Genomic DNA, 24,104 nt, shown 5'->3' on the forward strand with positions numbered 1-24,104 from the left:
AGACATCTGAACTCTAGTCCTTCCCATGGAAATGTTAAACATTTACAGTTTATCAGTGTTAACTCTAATTTTGCTTTTAAAAATGCTATTACAGTTTATGTTCAAATTTGATAAGACTATCCTTTAAAAAATGTTCAGTCATTTAACAATAACACTTCAAATTACAGGTGAAAAGTAGCATATCTGATTGTTCCTGATCTGAAAATATTTCTGTAATCATCTGGCAAGTCAGAGATGGATTCTAGCATCATTTTCTGCCTCATAGTTCTAATTTTCTAAATGCAGGGAGAAATCTTATTGCGACATAGGAATGCACTGTGACAAAAGAAGAAAAACTGAAGCAAATTACTAAAACAAAAAGTCCCAACAGAAATCAAATCTAGGAATCAAAGAAAAAAGGGCATTTAAAGCTCATGTAATTAATCATTAATTAATAAATGAATTAATAGTACCCAGTGTGAAGGTATTTTTTTTTAAAAAACTAACACTCTCATGCCTTCCTGTAGCTGTTGTTAACACTGCAATGGTTGGGTAATCAGAGAACCAGAGTAATTATTCTGCATCACTTTCCCCTTTATGTATAAGGCATTTTATTTCTGTCACAACAGTGTTTGTGTCCAACATCATCTCATTTATACTTTTAGTATTGGTATCTGAACATGAGCTTTATATTGTACTCAGTCTCATTTTTCAAAATAGTTTTATTTGTCAGGAAAATAACTGGGTCTACGGAAGTGGCACTTGCCTTTGGCAATCTTGATGTCAAGGGCAGTCCTGATCAATGCCATAAGGGTAGAATTGAAATGGACCGTGTTGTCGTCTGCCACAGGTAAGTCCATACGAAGTAATCTCTGGAGAAATCCAAGCAGAAATCTGTGAATCTAGGACCTCCTTCACTTTCCAGCTCGTCATGCATGGAGGAATGTAAAAGCCTTGGGGAGAACTCTGAACTCAGAGATTTTTCCCTCTGTTGTTTCTATTATTCAAATGTATTATCCATACTAATTAAATACTTGCAATTCTTCTACCTCATTTTCTTTCACCCAACATTTTCTATGCACAGATGCTATAAATTTTGCCTCAGCCATTAGGAAATTTGGTTACAAATTCTACATAATAATTATATAAAAGTCCAATTAACTCCAAGGCATGCTGCCTGGAAGTTCATCCCACAAAAATAATTGGAACCTACTCTCACATTGATGTGGCTAGGATTGTCTGTTAGACTATAAAACCTTTGGGGGGAACAATGATTACTGATTATTATTCTCTAAAAATCTATTATGTTTTTCTTTAGCAGAGTTGAAATAATTTTTAGATTCCTGTTCTAACCCCTAGATTCTGCTGCTTTGTTATCTGATATAGATTATACAGTCACAGCTCTGGCTTCTAGACTATTCCCATAGTTGTTGACAAAATTCAGGAATCCTATTCAGTGTCCCCACTAGATTTCACATGATGCCTTACTTCCATTCTCAAATGAATTCTATCTTCCAGCTCCCACAGAGTTCTCCCCAGAGAGCTCATGTTTTGTCTGTATTTTAAAGTAAAAATTGTAAAGTAACACAAAGTCCCATCTTTTCAAGATAGCAGCAAACAGCAGCAGTAAAGGGATGGGTTCGAGGAGAATGCACTCAACCATTGAACAAGAGCAAGTTTTTTCAAATGTGCAAGATTAGAAGCATGCAAAAGGAGCATGCAGCATGCATCACAGCACTGCACAGTGTAAAGGCATTCACAGAATACATGTTGAGACTCATTCATAGCTCTGATATAGATTGATCTATAGGGAGAGATCCGGACTGTGGGCTCTTGGTGCAAAAAATGGGTGCGTCCTTCACGCAAAAAAGAAATAAATGAAACTGGCAGATCATAGGCCATGTGCCATTCCTCTGAGCCAAGGCTGTGGGCTGGAGATCACACAAGATGCTCAGGGTGGGGCTTGATTAGCTAGTGCATTAGCTGAGATAGGCTGCGGACTAATGGAAATGGGGGTTAGACAATAACAGGTTTGAGGGTTTGTTAAGTAAATGTCACTGAACAGAGGTGCACAGGATGATGATAGGTAAGATCAAAACAGGGAAGGAAGAAAGCAAGAGAGAAAGTGGGAGGCACACATACAAGTGATGATGACACATTCAGCAGAAGATCCCTCAGGAACCTCATGTCCAGAAAACCTGTAGATCTTGAAGACCAGCCTGCATTGGAGGCCTACTGAAAAAAAGCTTACCCAGGGTTTTGTGCTCCTGCATTCAGTATTCCCTCTTTGGTAATTTGTTAAGAATGCTGCCTGTTCCCTTACATTCCTTTGTATTTTTGAACTGTTCATCAACAGGCTACAAGCTGGTGTGTCAGCTCCAGTTCTGTCATATAATTCAATCCAATCTGTCAGAGATAATCCTTTGCTTCTGGCCACATGCAAAGTCTTGTGTGGAGGCGAATGGTGAGTCATTTTCTAGATAGGATGAGGTAATAATGTTCCCAACCCCATCATTTAGATCATTCCTTTGTACTGTATTTTGAAAATTAATTCTCTGAGGATTGTGGGATGGAACTTCAGATATTTTGGCAGTTCATCTAGAATAGTTGTAGAAATTATAATTTTATTGTGCAGCCAAAATCAAATAACTACACAACACAGGAGGATTCAGTAATTACTCACTAGTTAGTTCCAGAATGTTTGCAGTCTCCAGGATTTACATTAACAAGAGTTACTCCTGCAACTGCTATATGATTATTTCCCTATAATAGTAATGCTTTAATCTGAGGGCCAGCAGTACTGTCCTGGATTGGAAAATCACTAACTTGCTGCTGCCACTCACATGATTAGCTTTCGCTCAACATTACCACATTAAAGCATTCCCATTCTGCCATCAAAAATGTATGGATAAGGCCTTGGTGTAGCAGTAGGTTGTGAATTATTTTTCTTGCTTCTGTTCCAATTTAATAAACTTTTTTTCCAATTTCATCCTTGCCCTTTTTGCTCTACTCCATGAAAATCCCAAATATATTTTTATGCTTGCCCAAATAATATCAATGCCCACTAAAGCATACCCCCGCCAAGATTATGTATAGATATTCATACACACTTGTACTTTGCATAAATAATTCCATTCATACAATCTTCAGCTCCTGCTTACTGACTTTGAATTTTTTTGTGGATTTTTATTTTTGTGGTACAGAATGCACAGGGACAGCAGCTTAGATTCTCATGCATTGGAGAAAGATGGTTTAGTAAGTTAAGGGAGATGAAAGCATCAAATTGTCTCAGCCAGAGTGTGCAGGCTACTGAATATGAGAATGCCAGGTTATGTGTAGACTCCAATTCTGTAGGAGGCTGAGCCTCTAAGATCGTTATTTGATACAGAAGGAAGTTTGTATGCTAAGGAATAATCACAGAAGAGAAAATGGGGAATGATGGATGGATACAGGCAGCAATTCTCCATCAGGTCAGATAAGGCACTCAGAAACTCTCATTCCTTCCCCCACAGTCAAGGATCTGCAGAATCATTCTCTCTCAGTAGTTTTCTGGACAGCCAATGGCACATATAAGTGAACCTAGGGATGCATAATGACAACTAATCATAAGGGGATGAAAGCATAAACAGAGGAACTAAACAATTGTAGAGGAGGGAGGGAGATTATTGTAGGTAGATGTAATACCATCTAGGACATCTTTTTTACTCAAAGGATGTATAGCTGAGAAATAGAAGCGCAGATATGGAAATAGTATAGCTAGGAAATGAACCTGTGCCTCTTGATACTGAAGTCTCTAACTCAAAGCTAACTTATCTTAAGTTTCACATATCATGTTAACCTAGTATTCCCAGAATAAATCAGTTGACACTAAATAATAAACCTATGGATAGAAACCAATTGCTCTACTTGCCTTGAATATATAGGCTGTTCTGTCCCCTTGTATAAAGATAACAAGCCAGGCTTGTTTATTGATCTATTTATGCAATTCTGGCCTTGTGAGCCCAACTTTATTTGAAAACTACTTTAATGCTTCAAGCTCTATCAAAAGCTACGTTTGCAGAAACTATTTGCATGTTGTATTCAGACTAGTCTTCCAGAACATGATCCTTTTATTGATGGGAGACACAAGCTGCAGTGTAATTGTGTTCATTTCCTCTTCTGAGCCTTTACAATTTGGGTTTAGAGCTCCATATTTGATAAGAGAACATAATGGTAGCATTTTCAAAACATGGATATATGTGCCTCCTCTTTGAAGTACCGCTCAATTGGAAGAGCAGGTTTTCTGTAAATGCAGCTTTTATCCTCAAAAGCATTTGAATTTTCTGTTTTTGATCAGTATCTTCTTAAGATGTGTAAGATGGGATAGAAAAGAATATCTTCTTCTGTGTCTCTTTCTGCTAATAACTTGCATTGCTTTGAGTGTGTTCATACACTGAAATGTAGCAAGTAGTTACATGGGTGGGTTTGTTTTCAATACAGTGGTAGCTTACAACAAAGATGTTTCCCTAGTCCTTACTCTGCTACCTAGTCAGCACTAGCAATCTTTTTATCCTCTCAGTTATTTAATCTTCCTATGTTATATTCCATAGTGTTTCAAGAATTGTATTACTCATACAGTATTTTTTAGAATTTCTGTTTTTAACAGAATTTTAATTTTAGTTCATTTGTTTATTGTTACATTTTGTATCAAATTGTGTTTTTACTATGCATCACCCACAGAACTTTTAACCACACAGAGATGAGTAAATAAGAAAGAAAAATAAGAAAAAAAAGTTATTTCTAGACAGACACACTATAGCTTAATATTAAAATAAACATTTGCAAGTGGAAGATTTTGAGTTCAATCAGTAGCATCCCCTTAGAACCTGACAGAAGGTTCACAGCTGGAAAACAACTGAAATATGAGTGAAGTAACATTGCTTGGTTTAAAGCAATTTTGTATATTCATTTGGCAGTTGTCATGACTGCTACTATTAATTTCAGTGGAGGAGGGCATCTCTTCCACAAGCAAATAAAGGCAATGTAGCTTGATCCTCTTCTTTTGCTCAAGCCACAAATTGCTTCTTTCTCTTTTATCTTAACTTTATTTACAAAAGCTATCTTTATTACATGTATTTGTGCTTGTATTCAATATGAAAACTTTTAATTAATATTTATATTATCTCTTTCCGTTGTACTATATTTAGACAACAAGAGTCCTTCAAAATAGAAGGTTCCCAGTGCTACCAGTCAAAAGGCATTATAGAGCTATTCCATCTTTTCCTCAAGAATTTTCTCTGAAAAGAAAAATGACAGAAGAAATGGTGGGAAAAGACTAAGCATTACGGATGGAAGAGGTAGACTGTATGCGTTATAAAATGTGGTTAATCTCTATTAGTTACTTCAAGTGGTGGAGGATGTTGCTTAAATTGCCAAATGTGCCTGAATAATTACCATCTGGTGTTAAGTTCTCCAAAATATGTGTTGCTTATGTTGTTATATATCCTTGTTTTAGTAAGGTCATGCTCACTGCAAGAGAAATGGGAGCTTTTACTTTAAATGTTTATTCTCTAAGTCTGCCAGAGGGCATTTTCTACCTCAGGATGTTATATCTCCTGGAGCTAGTAAGCAGGGTCCACAATTAAACTTGCCTTTCCAGAGGGTGAGGAGCCATATTGTCTCCCAGATTGTCCTGGGAAAGCAAGACCATTCCGTCACACTGTAGCTAACATAACAGAAAAAAACCCTATACTTTAAGTGCAATTACTTCAGTTTCATTAAAAAAGGCAACCTACTACTATTACAATCCACTGTTGCTACAGTAGTGGATTCCTGCACTGGGCAGGGGCTGGGTTAGATGTTCTCCGAGGTCTCTTCCAATCCTTACATTCAATGATTCAGCAATCCAAAGGGTCAGACAGATGAAAATCCCCAGAGAGAACTGCCTACCACTCCCCATATATGATGAAGCAGAAGCATTAATAGAATTATGCATATCAGTTTCCTGAACTAGACACAGGTTGAATGCCCCTCACCCCAGGCTTCAAAGAATAGACGATCATGGTAAGAATTCTCTTTTATTCCTAAGCCCTATGGAGGGCATTCTCCACCTTGGGATATGTCAGAGCAATTTAAGTTCATGGAAAGAATTCTGAAATCAGCAAATCATCAACTCAATACTTTTGAAGGACATGACTTTTCAAAGCTTTGAGGCACTTATATCTATTTTATATTATTTAGAAATTTTATGCACAGAGGCCCATGTACAACCCTGCATTTCCTTCATAAGAGAATTGCCTTGGAAAGTTACAGTCATGGCTACATACTCATCCCACTGAGGGAGCAAGCTGTTACATTCCCTGGCAATTTTTTCTACTATACATTCTGAAGCCAATATGAAATAATAAATTTATTAACTTGTTCCTTGTTTACCTACTATGGAAGGATAGAATTCTGATTTTCAAAACTCTAAAATTATGTAAAACTAAGAGCTCTAAATACATTTAATTTAGGCCATGCATACTCCTTAGAATATAACCACATCAGAAAGAACTGAAGGAAATTTTCTTGCAACCAAGAAATTAATATTGGAACAAATTGATGGGGATTGTGGTGTTGAGAATTCTGTAATTTTGAAACTTTTGAGCTGATAATTATCAAGAAATTGGTTTTTTTAAAAAAGATTTTTCATCCCACCTTTATTATTTTTATAAATTCAAGGCAGCGAACATACCTAATACTCCTTCCTCCTCCTATTTTCTCCACAACAACCTGGTGAGGTGAGTTAGGCTGAGAGAGTGTGACTGCCCCAAAGTCACCCAACTGGCTTTCATGCCTAAGGCAGGACTAGAACTCTCAGTCTCCTGGTTTCTAGCCTTTTTTGAGAGACAGTATCTTAAAACATCATAGAACCATGGACTTAAGGGTGTCTCATACTAAGTACTTTCACTCTGTAAAGCATCCAATCAAACTTCCATGAGAGAAATCCATGGGAAGATTCATTAACTGTACCATCCTTTAAAAAATGGCTTTGAGCATGATGAAAGAGAAATACTACTTTCACTTCAACTCAGGGTGCTATTTTATGGTAGCAACTTGATATATAATAGTGTTGGTGCTCAAGCAATTATCTAAATCAATGTGAAGGAAGTCAAGAATATCGACAGCTTCCCGACAGGGAATTTTTCATATCTATTTTTATCAGGATAAAAAGTTCTTTTTATATATTCTCTGAGTTAAAGACCTAAAGAAAGCAAAGGTTTTCAACATCTTATTTGAATAACTTAATTACAGACATTGCTATGCAGCTGTTATTGAATGTTATTGAAAGAGCCTCTGAACTGAGCTTGCACAGAAATTTCTGGATATAAAACAAGACACGTTAGCATTTTTTAAAATCAGAGATATCCAGGACTGGACCACATCAGAGTACTATTCATTGAAAAACCTAGGCATTCAAAATCCATTCTGATGCCTGGATTATTTTCCTGCTGAACCAACGTATCGTTGCATGTTCCATGAGAAGTTCTTTTTTAATGGAATGCAAATACTTCTTAGTTCAGGAGAGGCAACGTGGCTTTTGCTGAAACAGTCCAATCCTGATCCATCCTAACTGTTCAGGTAATCTTTGGTGGGGACTCTCTCTATTTTGACCAGAAGATATTGACATATGCTATGTGAGCTTACAGTAATTCTGTTGGAATTAGTCTTACATCTTATTCATGCTACTTCATCAATTTCCAGGTTCCAATGATCAATTTTTCTCTCAGGTGGGCCACCAACCAACAAGCTGTCTGGTATTTTTCAAGGAAATGTCCATTATTAATCTGTATGTATGTATGAAGCCACTACTCCAATTTCTGATGAAATATAATAGATGTCCATAACTATTTATAAAGAAAAGTTATTAAGTTTTGGAAATACAGCAAGGTCTTTAAAGTTGATAACAGTAGTATTAAAAATCAGAGGACAAGGTCCTCCCCACAAGTATCATCATGCAGAGAATTGGCTAATGAGATTACTGTAGAGGTCTGCTATGATCAGTTCATATTTTTACTGAGTTTGCTGATTTTTCATTTTCTTTCTGAAATATGAAAAACTTGGACTAGATAGTATCTGTTACTGTTCCTAGTTTCAGACTGCAAAACAGGGCATTCTTTTCCAAAATTAGGATAATGCTATGTTGTGGAAGATTCTCTGCAGTGGCTTGCATATATGTTAGAGATATTGCTTCCTGGATTCCGATTAAGTTAGGATTACATCTAGACAAGGGTATAGGAAGATTCCTTGGGTCCAGAGACATGCAAGTAGTGAAACCATGAATATTTGGTGACTGCTTGAGTTGTTGAGTTTAAGTTGGAATTAAGGGTCTAGTATTGAAAACAGTGATGATTGTAACAACACAGCTGGTTAACTTCCTGCAACTTAGTTCTCTGATTGATCATTCGTACATTGACATATAAGGATTTGCACCTGTACAAAACAAAGCTCAAAACATATTCTAGCTGAAATTTTTGAAAAAAGACTGCCCTCTGTAATTGCCTAAAGTACCTGGCCATCCTGGACTTCCCAATTCTTAGACCAACATTATACCCAAAGAAGAAGGTACACCTGCAGTGGGAAAGGAGGGTGGGTCATGTGAATGCATAGACAATCACTTGAAGAACTACAGCTACAGATAGGCAACTGTATTATTCTTCATTGACTCTGTGCATCACACATATGGGAATATAACTAGCTTACCATCAGGACACAGGACAGATAACATCATTATACAATAGATAACAATACCACATAGTCAGAATTGGCATCCACCCTAATCCAAACATCAAGATGATGATACGTCACAAATATGGATGATGTGGCCCAAAGTGAAGATCTGCAGTATTAAAAAAATGAATGGCTGCATGAATGTTGATGTTGCCATTGCCCTGCTGGAATATCTATCAATGATTGATGGTACCAGTTAAGTGAACTAACTAGTAAACAACCAGAATATATCAATAACCCGGTGCAAAAAATGTTGAGAAGTAACTGATAAATATGATGCTTCCATTCATAGCTAACTAGCAGCCCTTAAGCCAGGCAAAACAATTTTGTCAATCAAGTTAAAAGACAAGATAGCTTTGTACATTTAAACAATATAAGGAAGATGATGAGGAAAAATTGAAAGGGCAGTGTTCTGTCCCAAGTGGAAATTATTTTTATTTATTCATTTTATTTATTTTTTATTAGGCATGACTTTGGGGACAAAGTAGAATTAGAACTTAAAGTAACCTCTTTATATTGTACCATGCCTTGTAGTTCAGTTTGAAGCACAAATGCAACAAACACTAGCAAAATCAATTTAAAGGATAACAATGAGAAATGGTAGCTGAAATTTCAAAGGCTTGGAGACAGTTTGAGTCACTATTACAGGAAGACTTCACTTGGAATTAGTCTTAGTACTGGGAGACAAAGATTCATGTTGTGAAGCACAGAACTTGCAATCTCAATTCACACAGAATTGGAGATCAGTCATGAGCAAGAAATCCCCAGCAGAAGCTAATGGTCAACATATAGAAAGATGTTGATAACTTGTTTCTTGAAATGTGCATGTACCATTGCTATATATTCTGTAAATATCCATGGTGCTGTTGGGAGTCCAAAGCATGGAACCAGATATTGGTAAAGCTGAAGCTAATTAGGAATGGAAAGAAGCAGCAACTGTTGTCTCTGATGGTATATGAAAATAAGCATCATTGAGATTCTGTGCCATGAACCAATTTCCCAAATGAAAGAGGGGAACCATGCTTACTGTTATTACCATGCAGAGTTTCTTAAAGCTGACAAAAAAAGTTGAGATCATATAGAATCTCAGACCAAGACAGAATGAGAACAAAAACTCTTTTTACAGAGAGGTTGTGGTATTGGTTTTATATCTCTTTTGAAAATGAGTTAGGTACTTTTTGATGAGATTAACAGATAGCACACTAGGCATTTGAGAGGGAATAATGTCAAGCTCCATGACACAGACTTTTTGTGATAAAAGGATACAGTCCACTAGTCCAACATGATCTGCCAAACTTGGTGGAAAAAAACTGTCTACAAGCTGCATAACAGAGTTTGGAACTGATGATGGCAAACCAAATAGTCAAAACCAGTGCTTGAATTTTTCGGCAGACCACTTATGTTGGAAAGGCTAATACCTCTGTATCTCAAAGAAACACCTTTGAGAATATTTTGCTGCAGTTTGGAAATCAGAGTAAGACTGGTAATTGTGTTTTAAATAGGAGCTCTGATCCCATCCTTGGTACTACAAGTAGGACAGATGCTGAAGAACCGAAGTGGAACAATCCCTATGGAATATTTTTCATATATTGAAATCAGCCCAAGTACCATTGATTTTGAAGAGAAAGTTCTCTGTATGGGATTCAGCTTTTAGTGAAAGGCCTGAGGATCTCACAAGCCTACCCAGTGAAATAGCACTTGCCACAGATTTTGCTGTGTAGTACACATTATGCCACAAAATGTTTCTCTATTGCTTTGATAGTCCATTTTTCTTAATATATGCTGAAAAACTCCCAAAAGGAAAAAAAAAAGATAATTGCCCACAGAAGCATGGTAGTTGGTAATCCTGAGGTCCAAACTTGCTGTGAAGTAAAAACTGTGACCAAAACTATCATGTTTATGGCTCTTCTTACAGGTGGGAAATGCCTGTATTACAATGAAATACGATGGTGGGTATTTGAAAAGTGCAGTTCTTCCCCTGAATCCTGTAGAATTTCTCCAATCTTTTAGAAGTTGGAGGAATGGATGACAGCCATCATATAACCAGGCTTGTAATATTGATATAGCTGAAGGTACTGGAAGAGTCATTTTGAATCAACAAAACACTGGATTCTCTATTAGCAGACTTATGGCGTCCAGCTCTAAAGCTTGAATCATCTAAAGCCAGTTGCTCTGCACAAAGGCAAATGTCTTCTGTAGGTAAAACGGGGGTGGTGGTGGTGGCGGCAGCATCCATCATAATTAGACCTGATGAGGTGGTAGAAGGGTATACTGACCATGTAAATTCTATTGTCTGGATCCAAGAATGCTGAAGGGGCAGGAGATACCAAGGGAATATTTCAGGATGTAGTACAGAGGTTTAAGTGGTTGCCAAGCTATTAACTGCTGTGGAGATATCATGTCAGGTATCAGATATCATGGCAATAAATCTCTATTCCAAGAACCTCAATCCTGCATTCAGGAATTAGATACCAGCAGAGATTTGATACTGTAGGTAAGTTGTTTTATTGCAGAGAAGGAAGAAATGGTGCAGATCATGAATATCATGATATATCTGTCAACCCAAGGGTTCACATTACTGGACTTTTGGCTATTCTTTTTCTAGCTTTGAGACTGGAATTCATCTGCACCATGTTTATATAACTGTTTTATCCAGTCTGAGCAGGACTGATTTCTGGCTCACCAGCTTCAGCCCTTATACCAGATTGGAACTGCTGAATGGTGAGAAGACACATTTATTGATTGTACTACCGAAGTACAATCAGAGTAGTGGTCAGAATAGAGCCTGCAGGATGAACCTGAAAAAGGAATGATTGGCAACACTGAAAGTACTGTGCTAATAAGAACTGGAACGACAGTTGTTAGCACTAGTATTTGTGTCATGATGAAAGTAGCTAGGTCAGAAACAGTCTATGTAGTGACATGCATAAACAAGAATGAAGAGATAACAGTGGTGTACTAAACTGTCCTCAGGACTTTGTGATGACAAAAGTTATGTGAGTAATTGATGATGATATAAGAAGGGGAAAAACAATGACACCAATGGGAAAACCAGTTCTGTGATTGGGGAATAAAATCTTTGATAAGGCATCAGATCTTATATCAAGCAATGTTAGAAAGAAACTCTGGAGACATCAGAAGTGAGATGACTGGTGAGAAGGTCATTTTGGGAATGTATCCAAGTTTCTATTCTAGAATGCCAATAAAGATCAGGAGGGCAAGACTCAAGGATTTTGCATTCCAAAGGAGAAGCCAATAAATGTGGTTCATTCTTCATCTGCTATGGTCATGCTATTGTAGCAGAGATTGAAGCAGAAGTAGGAAAAAAAGGTATCAATATGGGTACCAAGCAAATGTTTCTTGTCTATCCACAGGCAAGATACTCTTGTGAGGGGGATCCTTTTGTCACCACGAAGGGGTGGCACATTTCTTTCTTTTTTTTGGAAGTATTATAGACAGATGGCTTTTCTCCAATCGGTAAGGTCATGGATTTTGCCTTCTCAGAGCAAGCAGCCTGCTATCAGAGGTAACACAGGATCCAATGTCAAAGTTGGTACCAGTGAGATCAGTCTTGGGATTGAAAAAAATGAAAGTTGACACTAGTGCCATTGTTGTAGAGTTTTGTAAAACTGATGGTAACAGAACAAGGTTTTGCAAAGGTTGGGCCCAATTTCTTACTGCTCCTTTTCTGAAGGCACGGTTGCCTGAAGAGCTTGTTCTGCAATCACAGTCCAGACAGGCTTGCTATCACGCAGACTGATGGTTCTTGTAAAATTTGGAAGATACATAGTTTGAGACTGAGACCTGCGAAGAATTCTTAGATACTTGGTTCTATAAGTGTAGGTGGTAGGCAATGTTTCTGGAGCAGGGAACTGCACTTTTACTTTTTAAAAAGAGGTTGGTCTCCAAGGATCATAAGGAACATGACTAAAATGTTGACATTGCTAGAGTAGATGGAGCTGAAATTTTCAGCTACATTTTTTTTTTAATTTGGGAGGGAAGTTCTTTGTGGACTCAACCTAAAATTTGTGATTAGCAAGACTTACCTATTTTTGCTATTTTAACAAAAAAAAAAAAAAAAGTGGGGGGAAGGGATTGTATTGCTTAATTTATGCAGCACAATCTTAGGAGTATTTTAGAAACTGTAAAAATGGAGCTGTGGATATATGTGGATCAATAAATTATTCATTTTTGATCTATATCTGAATTCTTTGGAAGGTTTAGACATGATAGTTCATCAGGTAGAATGAAAGGGTTGGTTAGTTCTCAACCTATGTCTCTTTCCTCCTGGCTAGTGAAAGAGATTTCTTTTTATCTTTGGTTTTCACTGTTATGGTATCTTAAGCTCCTGAAAAAAAGGAACTGATTAAACCAATCTAAGAACATTGTTCCTTATCCCAGTTCCTTAACTACTGCATGTGTCTTCTTGCAACAAAATTAGTTCAAATGTTCATATCTCTGAAATGGATAGCACCCAGAGTTCAGTAATCAAACAGGGCTCCTGTGTATGAAAGTTTCTGTAGGCCATTCTTGACAGGCCTGGGGTTGAAATCCAAAGATGCCATCTTTTACATTGCTTTTATATTGGCAGAAGCTTTAAATGCTATTGCAGAGGCTTCAAAGTTTTTGTGTATATCTCAACCTTTTCTCACATGGTAGATTAGGACTCTACCTCACAACAGGAAATTAATGCTGCCAAAGAGGCATCAGTAGTAGGAACTTTGAGCAGCTCTGAAACTTGAGTGGGAAATGTGTAGAGCTTATTCACTAATTTCACAGTTTGCTTCTGGTGGCATGGGCCAGACTGCTTCTCAAAGATTGGTAAGAAAATGGCTTAGGGGACGCAAGTACTCAGGTTCATTGAACAAAAGAGAATTATAGCTTGCTACATGTTTTGGCCAATGAAGTTGTGAAAAGTTCTGCCTGGAATAAACAAGGCCATGTAGAGGTAGGCTCAAATTTTTCTGAAAGGCCAACTTCCACTTTCAAAATAGAATCCAGAGCTTTCCAAGAAGCTGAAAGACAGCAAGGAGGAAATACTAATGGATATTTTTTTCATGTCCTTTGGAATTTCCCCACTTTTAGAGGGTCTTCCTTTGAAGTTTGAGAGTAAGCTATCAGCCTTGGATAGGAAAAAGATTAAGAAAAGGTGAAAGAATGTTCAGATAACCCCAAATCTCATTGAGGTGAATGGGACTTCCCTTTATGGGGACAGATTCTTTTGATAGGTCAAAAGCACTCCTTTTGCCCTTTAACCACCCAACCAGATAACATTGACCCTATTTTTAAGAGCACTTTGGTAATGTCAAGGGGTGATTTCCACCTCTTAAACTCTCAAACTGCCCTTCAGAATAGGTCTAAAACTTTAGGTTCTATCTTATGGGAGGAGGGAGGAGTCATGATCAATCCAAATGAATTGTTAGAGGCCATTAACTGGCCCACAGGTTTCCACCCTTGAATTAGGAAGGATCTAGATCTGCCCCTTAACCCTAATGCCTCTAAAATTTATTGGGTTTCTTCCCTGGATAACTCTGAGTTGGAGCAAATGGGAGATTTATTACTCACCCCCACCTCAGACATCCACCCAGAAGGTCTTGGAGCCAAAATGGAAAGCTGCCCTGAGGGATGGAATGCTGGCCCTCTTCCAAGCTGTTGCCCTCAGAAGCCTCCATTCGTTGAGTTCGAAGAAGTGGGCTCGGTGACTGTGTCCCCGCCCTGCCCTGTAGGAAAGTGGAGGGCAACGGGATGGAACTCAGCACTTAGGAATGGAAGAGGTTGCATCTTGTGGGTCTTTGGTGGATGATGGAACCTAATAGCTGATACAAGTGCTGTGATCTCCAGTGATACTGAGTCCCATGGATCCTATAGTACTGCATCCCCATGGTTACAAAGAAATGTCAGGAACAGCCAGATATACCCTCTGGTTCCTGGTTCCCCATTTCTTTAGGTTGGAGGCAGATCAGCAAGAGTGCAGAGAATATCCCACCCAATCCCAGTGCCTCCCCACTTGCCAGTTTTTTAGCTAGGCAAGTAGTTATGGGAGCTGGAAAGGGGAATGGAGATGCTAGGTAGGTAGAAATAAAAATAGAAACAACATCCTTCTAAATATGATGTATACTGAATGGGCTATTAAAGAATTCCAGTCAGACCAATCACTCTACTCTCTAGGCATGACCAGTTTAAGAGGCAGAGGCAAATGTACTTGTGAACCCTATTAGCTCCAGGAAGTGGTGCCATCCTGAGGTAGATAATGCCTTCCATAGGACACAAGGCAAGTGCAACAACCCCTTTTATTTCTTAATTCAAACAAATCATAGGAAAATGAATCTAGCAAGAGGACAAAAGACTTGGCATGTTTGATTCAATAGCAAGAGGTAGTTAAGGTAGTTTCACATTTCTACTATGGCTTCTGCTCAGTAATTCAGAAATGTAGAAACCTTACGGGAGATATGGAATTGCATGCGGAGGACTATATAAGTATTAGCATAATACTTGCATGCGGAGGACTATATAAGTATTAGCAACCAAATGGCTCTAGCCTAACTGGACAGAATAACTTCTCTTACATGACTCCTCCATTAATGAAACAACTGGACAAGACAACAATTTTGCCTCTCTCAACTCTCAGATTATCTCAGAAATTTTAACTGTAGGGGTTTACATAATAATGCAATTTTTATTACTGTTTGAATCAGTATACTTGGAGAAATAGGCCAACATAAAAAAGTGTAATACAATACTTCATCTGAAGAACCTCATTCATAGATTTTGACTCCTGCTTGAGTATCATTTGGAAGCATTTCATCATTTCCCTGCTGTTCTTGCTTGAATTGATGTGGCTGCCCTCTCCTAGATCATTCCATCATATAGTGGCATATTTGTTACATAATTTACATGGCATCAGACTGCACTGTAACCCAATCAACTCATTGTGTCTCAGCCTAACAAAGGTATAGAAAAGCCCTTTCCATTCAAGTGAGAGTGAACATTTCAATAGCTGTGCCATGAATCAGTAACAGAAATCCAATGGATGAGGTGAAGGAAAGATCTTGCTGACTCACTCACACACATGGAAAATGTCACAAGAACTCTGGTTGCTGAATTGGGAACTGGGAGAGAAAGAAGACACACTCTGGATCAACCAGTAAATTGTGCAGAGGATTAGGGTTAGATTATGGAAGTACTGAGGGTCAGAAGGCAAAAAAATTCTGACAGAACTGTATTGACAGAGGAGGAAGCATAAAATAGCAGAGAAAAGAGGGCAGAAAAAGGAGTAATTTGCTTCTCATTAATAGTGAACTTCTCCTAAGGTTATGTTATTTCATAGGAAGATAAAATGTTGCGGAGGCAGAAGAGACATGGGTATCTGCTTCTGTTTTAAGAATTAGAAAAACTGTGAGGAAAATTTAACCCTCTTCATAGATTCAACCTTTCAGCTAACTTGTTAATAGCAGGATGGAACTCAGTGCTTGAGCCAAACCACCTGCTCTTAAACAGAAGGAATTCTACCAGTGTACACGTCCCATGGCTTGTATGTATGTGTGTGTGTGTTTGACAATAGCTCTACATTTCTAGGTGCTGATTAACTGGCAGCCACAGTGAAGTTGCTGCTTTCACCAGTCTGTAAAAATGTATGCTTCTTTTATTATATTAAACCTATTTGTAGGTTGATCAGTATAATTTCATTGAAAGCAACATAGACCTTAAACCAATTTATATTTTGCCAAAGTAATATGAGAATGAGTACCAGTATGATTACATTTAAATTTTAGTTCATGTCCAGAAGGAAAATTTCTCAGGTTAAGCAAATTAATATCTGAAATTCATGTGACATGGTGCCAGTTTCCTTGTTAATCCTCAATCATACATGGATGAACTAGCATGGAGATTACATGGGGGGCTCAACTTCCAGGATTCTCAGCAATGATGGTGCTGGCTGGGGAATTTTGCAGATTGTCCAAACATCTGGAGACTGCCAGGTTGGGGAAGATTGGTCTAAGTGAGGGGTTGAAGGAAGATTGTTGTACATGATTCTGCACAATTTTATTTCCCTTTTTTCTGCAGTGTTCTTTCTTGCATTACTCTTTATTTGCTCAATTGCACAGCCAGCAGGTGCCATCTGGATGCTTGAAGTGATTTTTGCCTGTCCTATTGTTCTGAAGAGTTGTGTAGATTTAAAGTAGAGAAAAATTACTCACTCAAGCCTTTTTAGAATATGGAACCTGATAATAAAAAAGCACAAAGCAGGCTTGGATTCTAACTGCATAGTGATTAAAGACACAGTTCAGTGTTCAGAATAAGCATTTATTAAACACTACCATCAAACTGGACAGTGTTATTCATATATTTAACTGGGGTGTATATTTATGCATGTGTTGCTGGGGAGAGGCACAATAGGAGCTTATCTTCTAATCAAATAGCAAGTGTGGGAGGTTGATCCTGACTGGAAGTATGCCATACATATATCCTGGTTTTGATATGGCACTACTTTCATCTGATCACTATCTCACAGTGGAGACAGACTGCATTTATTTTTAGATATTCCAGTTTTAAAGTAGAGTTTTCCCTTTCCTCCTGACACCATCATTTTTGTTGTGGCCATGAACTAGCATGCTTCACTGATAATGTGGTTGATGATGCAGTCTGCCCAGGATCTCTTTAGGCTGCTGAGGATAACGCTCACTTCTGGTCCCTGCGAACTGTTTTCTAGGGCCATTCTGCTAGAAATCTGGTTCATTCAAACTGGACTATCCACTAAGTCTCTTGGTTGATTCTTGGCTTGGAGATCTGCATCAACCAAAACAGAAACTGAGTAGTGGGGGAGTGAGGGGTGCTGCTTTGAGAAATAGAAGAAATACAGGTATCTCCCTACCATTTCAGAGTGCAACCCTCCTACCACACCTGACAGATGTCAATATGGAATATATTAATATTTACCTATCAGGTATGTGATTACAGGACAATCTGGAAGAGGCAGCTTATCACGTGCCAGGTCACCAGTTGGATCAGCTCTGTGGGGTCAGAGACCAGTCAGGTAAAGAGCTGGGTCCTCCCTCTGTCTACTTCTCCTGCAATTGCAGCCCTGGAAGGTAAAGAACTGACTATCCATCTCTATTAATTAGCCTGAAAAACAGCTGAAAGGAGCTGCAGTGTCTACCCAAGATGTGTCAGCTGTTTTTTGTTTTACATTGAAATAAGGTTTTACGTTCAGAAGAGTGCTAAACTCAAGGTTAAAAATAGCTTGAAAAACAGCTGACAGGCAAGGGTGGCAGTTGCAAAGTGAAGTGGGAAGCTCTTCTACTACACTGAGCAACTACTCCCCAATGCCAGCTGTTATCCAAGCTATTTTTAACCCAAAGAGCACTAAACCCATATTCAAAAGCAGACAAACATGGTCTAGTGATCTTTCACTGGACCCATGTCTAGTACTAAACTTATGTTTAAAAATAGCCTCCCCAGCACCTGACCTGTTAGCTGTTTCTGACAGGCTGACTCCCTGCTTCTGCTCCTACTCCTTCCAGCTTTTCAGGCTGGGCTAAGGGAGGGGTGGGAGAATTTGGGACAGACTGTTCTTTATCCATCTTCAATCTGCAGCTGATCTTTGAGAGAGGGATGGGCAGGCTGTGCACTAAAGTAGGAAAGCCACATTTTGGCAAAAGATAAAATCATGGGTCTAGCCAACTATCAAAATTCTCCTCCTCTCCCACCCCACCACCCAGGTTCATTAGGGAGAACACTTGGTGGTTGTTTTTCCAGCCAGCAGGTCACTTTCCTTAAATTTGTTTCACATCATTTCTATAATAAGGAAAGAACCACTTGCCAGAATTTTTACTGAGGCAGAATAAGGCTTGGAAGTTAAGGTAGGAATTTCATGTCAGCATTCTTTTCTGCTGGTTCAGGGGCTGTGGGATTGCACATTACCACAGTCATGAGGAAATAAACGATACTTAGTTTTGGTACTTGGTTGGAAACAATCAATAAGGAGAATGACCTTCTTGCTGCTTTATTTGCATTTTCCTGCTGTTTTCAAACATAGTGAAGATTACAAAGCATGAAAAATCATGATGTTATCTCAAACTACTGGGCTATGCTAGGTGCCCCAGAGAGACAGTTGAATTTTTCACTCGTAGTTGGAATATGCACAAATACTTACAATTCTAATGTGTTTTTATGGAGCCAAATCTATTCTGGTATTGATCCAAATTAATTTCAGATCTGCTCCAGAATTTGTCCAGATGACTTTCTTGAACTTTCTCTGGACTTTAAGAAAGTAAATCCAGACTCATCTTTTGGATGCATTTTAAACCTTTAGAACTTAATATAAGACAAATATATTATCACCGTACACTATAGCATAGGCTGCTGCTTTGTAACGCCAGGTCTGTTAACAACAAGGCCCCCCTCGTTTGCGATTTGATCACAGACAAGGGGGTGGATCTGGCGTGCATTACTGAAACCTGGCTGGGCCCGGAAGGAGGTGTTCCTCTTTCAGAGATGTGCCCAGCTGGGTTTCGAGTATGGCACCAGCCGAGACCTCAGGGCAGGGGAGGTGGGGTGGCTGTTGTCATCTGGGAATCTTTTGTGGCCTTCAGGGGCCATGCTCCACAAGTGACTGGGTGTGAGACCCTGTTTTTCAAGTTGGGTTCTCAGGAACAGTTGGGGGTGTTGCTAGTGTACCAGCCTCCCTGCTGCGTAGCAACCTCCAGGCCTGAGCTTCTGGAGGCTGTCTCGGGGTTGGTGGTGGAGTTCCCCAAGCTTATGGTCCTGGAGGACTTCAACCTGCCGTGCCTGGGGCAGGCCTCGGAGGCAGCTCGGGAGTGCATGACCACCATGGTGGCCATGGACCTGATTCAGATTATTCAAGACCCAACTCGGGACAGTGGCCTCACCCTGGACTTAGTTTTCTTGTCGGAGCAATGGCAACATGATCTGAGGGGAGAGTTACAGCTATCTCCACTGTCATGGTCAGATCATGCCCTGGTGAGCCTGAGACTCTCCTATGCCGCCCCCCGCCGCAGGGAGGCAGGACCTATTTGATTGGTCCACCCCCGGCGACTAATGGACCCAGTAGGGTTTCAGAGGGAGCTGGGGGTTATACCCGGGGATCTGCTGCACAGTCCAGCAGAGGCCCTGGCTGCTGCCTGGAATAGGGAGGTGGCCAGGGCCTTGGACAGGATTGTGCCTGTGCAGCCTCTCTTATCCCATCGAACCCGACACTCCCCGTGGTTCACGGAGGAGCTGAGGGTTCTGAAGAGGATTAAGAGATGCCTAGAGCACTGCTGGAGGAAGACAAAGACCAAATCTGACTGAACACAAGCTAGAGCTGCTATTAAGGCCTACCTTGTGGCAGTAAGAGCAGCAAAACGCCAGTATTTCTCCGCTCGTATTGCATCTGCAGAATGCCGCCCAGCGGCCCTGTTTAAGATTACCTGATCCCTTTTGGGGAAAGGGGACCTAGAGATCCATCTACAGGGCCGAGCTGAGGAGTTTTCTAGGCATCTGCAGGATAAAACCGCTCAGATTCGCTCCAAGTTGGACTCTGAGCATGAGGCAGTATCTGGGGAGATAATGCCCAGGGAACTTTCTTACCCGTTAACTGGTTCCTGTTGGGCCCGAGGAAGTGGACAGGATCCTCCGGACTGTAAACATCACCACTTGCCAATTAGATCCATGCCCCTCCTGGCTGGTGAAGGCAGCTCGGGAGGGGACATGTGGTTGGGTCCAGGCGATGGTAAATGCATCCTTGAGAGAGGGGGTATTTCTGGCAGCCTTCAAAGAGGCGCTGGTGTGCCCCCTCCTCAAGAAACCATCGCTGGACCCCAGCATACTGGACAATTTTCTCCCAGTCTCCCACCTCCCCTTTTTGGGGAAAGTGGTTGAGAAAGTGGTGGTGTTGCAGCTCCAGAGGATCCTGCATGAAACGGATTATCTAGACCCCTTTCAGTCAGGTTTCAGACCCGGTTATGGGACGGAAACGGCATTAGTTGCACTTATGGATGATCTCTGGCGGGAGCGGGATGGAGGGAATGCATCCATCCTGGCTCTTCTTGACCTCTCAGTGGTTTTTGATACCATCAACCATGGTATCCTTTTGGGTCGGCTCAGGGAGTTGGGGGTGGGCAGCGTAGTCTTGTGCTGGTTCACCTCCTTCCTCCAGGGCCGGTCCCAGTCGGTGTTGATAGGGGACGAGAGATTGGCCCCACGGCCCCTTCTTTGTGGGGTGCCACAGGGATCAGTACTCTCCCCTCTCCTTTTTAACATCTACATGAAACTGCTGGGCGAGATCATTCGTCACCCTGGGATGAGGTATCATCAGTATGCTGATGATACTCAATTGTATATCTCCATCCTGGGTGAAGTAAGTGATGCTGTGACCACCCTTTCCGAGTGTCTGGGGGCTGTGGGGGCCTGGATGGGGAACAACAGGCTTCAACTGAACCCTAGTAAGACGGAGTGGCTGTGGATTAATGGCACCTTGTGTGCCAGGAACTTGTCATCTTTAGTGCTGGATGGGGTTGCGCTGCCCCAGACAGATCCGGTGCGTAACTTGGGGGTCCTCTTGGACTCACGACTCCTGCTCAAAGAGCAGGTGGCAGTCGTGGCCAGGAGGGTCTTTGCGCAACTTCGTGTTGTGCACCAGTTACGCCCTTTCCTGGACCGAGAGGCCCTCGGAACAGTCACTCATGCCCTGGTCATCTCCCATATAGATTAGTGTAATGCGCTCTACATGGGGCTACCCTTGAAGAATATCCAGAAGCTACAGCTGGTCCAGAATGCGGCCACATGGACAATCTTGGGTGCTCCAAGATTTGCACACACAACACCTCTGTTGCGTGAGCTCCACTGGGTTCCAGTTTGCTTCCGGGTCCAATTCAAGGTGTTGGTCATCTTTAAAGCCCTACATGGCATGGGGCCAGGCTACCTGAGGGACCACCTCATCCCTATTACATTGACCCGCCCCATCCGGTCATGCAGGGAAGGCATGTTACGGGCCCCATCTATAAAAGAATTCCATCTAGTGGGGTCTTGGAAGCGTGCCTTCTCTGCTGTAGCTCCCGCCCTTTGGAACATCCTTCCCCCAGACAAGCCCCCTCACTCCTGGACTTCTGCAAAAGATTAAAGACCTGGTTTTGTAGGCAGGCTTGGCACGGGAGGGGGAATAATTACACCTGGGGATGGCTAGTGCCATGAAGTGATTCTGAGGGGCCTACTACACCCAAGGATTAAGATCTTTTCACCATGTGGATTTTATTAGATTTATATTTTTATTGTATTTTGTAATGTAATGGTTTTATATTTTAGTCCTGTTTTATTGTAAGCTGCCCAGAGTCCCCCCCGTAGGGGAGAGATGGGTGGTGAATAAATTTATAAAATAAATAATAGAGTACAAAAAACCCAATTTTGCTTTTGTCCTATTAATGTGGCCCTCTCTGCCACTATATAATTTATGCACTATACTGGAGATGGGTTCTAACTAGTGCTCCATTTATTGTGACAGACATAAAATCATTTTGGCCCTGAATACTGTTGCATATATGTTCTGCATTCAGAGAAGATGCGAATTAAAGAAGCATGACTTCATTTGAGGGAACTGACATAGCTTAGTGTAAGTTTTTATTTAAAGATTACATTGTTTAATTGCGCAAATGGTTGGCTTCCATGTGGATATGCTATATGAAGATATATTGTCATTGGACAGAGATAATACTTTACCTTCAAAATTTCTTATTCAGACGTCAAAGTCATGCTCACATATAGTATTTGTTGTGTTGTGTAGTTTGCCATTGCAATGTAGTTAACTAGATTTTAATATCAAATTGATGTTTTTATTTTATTTTTTAAAATATGTTTGATTTGATTTGAAGCAAAGTCAACTTTTCAGGTTATTTGGAGAGTTCTAAGGGAATGATAAACCAAACAATGTTTCTTCCGCTAGATGCATGAAAGGCTGGTGGCACTTTGATGAGGTATTTCAGTAGGAACATGTACCTCAAGTTTGTTTCTTACCCGCCCCCTATCTACTGGCCATAATGGAGTCTCTGAAACATGAAACACTAACAGAACTGAACGGACACACTGTAATTGCTCAAGAAATTGGAATGGGGAAGGGGAAGAAATGTGTACAAAAATTATAGGTTCAATTGTTTTTGTTCAATTAAAAATAATTAAAAAATGAAGCTAATTTGAAATATTTATTGTTTCTTTAAAAAAATCATATATACACACACATATATATATTCTACCTTATAAGCAACACGGGCTGGGCATTTCTTCCCTAACCCCAGGGGTGGAGACATATGTCTCAGCATCTCATACATGTCCATGAAAGTCATCCGGCCCCTGGGAGCAAAAAATTAAAAATAAAAAAATAACCAATAATAACCAATAATAATAATTTTTTAAAAAAGAAAATACACGGAAAAGAGAGAAAGAATTACAAAGAAGAAAAAATATTGAAAATCAATTAGAAAAGAAAGAAGATAAAAATGAAAAGATTACTGTGCTGCTTGTCAGCAAGGAGCATGAATATGTTAGATCTTCATGGATGATTATGAGTAGAAAGATTGTTCCTAATCTAATTGTGGTCCAGCAAAACACTGGTCTACACATTCAAAGTTTGTGTCCCTGTCACAAGAGGTCAGATTTCACTTAAGCATGTGTCATCATCTGCCTTGCTCACTATGAGGTTAATGCAGATCACAATCCTTGTATTCTTAATGGATCAAGAAGTACAGAGTCAGGTCCTCTTAGAAAGAAAGAGAGAAGGAGAAAGTGAGATAAGAAAGCCCCTCTTTGCCAATATGGGAGAAGGGAAGACTACAGGGAGAAAAGGTGGTGGGAAAAAAAGGCTGGAAAGAATTGGGGAGAGGGGGAGGGAAGGGAGAAATGGTAGAGTGTTGATGGAGTCTCTTTCCTCCCCAGATGAAGTATTAATGTGCAGAAGGTGGCAGTGGTGGGTATAGAGAGACTCATAAAACCTTCCAGGCCTAGCTCCAGCTAACAGCAAGCAGAGATGGTTCAAGGTAATTGATATGCTCCATGCGTTACTGGACTGGGTGGCAGCATCATTTCACGCATTCTGTTGGCTAATTACATTACTAAATTACTTTTGAAAGTGCAATATATAGATAGGTATGTGTACAGATATATATATATACACACATATATATATATATATATGAAAGATATATATTAAAGAAACCATAAGCAACATTCATTCCGTTGATGCTAGCAGGTTTTAGTGTAAGTCAAACCTTGCAAGCAACCCTATGAGGGCATTTCTTGCCTAAGCCCAGGGGGGGAGATATTACACGTAATAAACTGTACATATCCTTATAATGAATTCGGCCACTGCAAGAAGAATACACGGGGGTTAG

At 40.0% G+C, this 24,104-nt stretch overlaps 1 protein-coding gene across 1 annotated transcript in view; it reads right to left on the reverse strand.

The window, feature by feature from the left end:
* The window catches only part of CACNA1A (calcium voltage-gated channel subunit alpha1 A), a 269,796-nt gene that overhangs the window by 34,123 nt on the left and 211,569 nt on the right, over nt 1-24,104 (reverse strand). The window contains exons 37-38 of the mRNA XM_063292909.1: nt 22,971-23,067; nt 731-851 (exon numbers count right to left, since the gene is read on the reverse strand). Coding sequence (XP_063148979.1) covers nt 731-851; nt 22,971-23,067 — 218 coding nt within the window. The remainder of the gene's footprint in view (nt 1-730; nt 852-22,970; nt 23,068-24,104) is intronic.

Source organism: Candoia aspera, chromosome 2, assembly GCF_035149785.1.
Source record: "Candoia aspera isolate rCanAsp1 chromosome 2, rCanAsp1.hap2, whole genome shotgun sequence".
In the NCBI taxonomy this organism is placed as follows: domain Eukaryota; kingdom Metazoa; phylum Chordata; class Lepidosauria; order Squamata; family Boidae; genus Candoia; species Candoia aspera.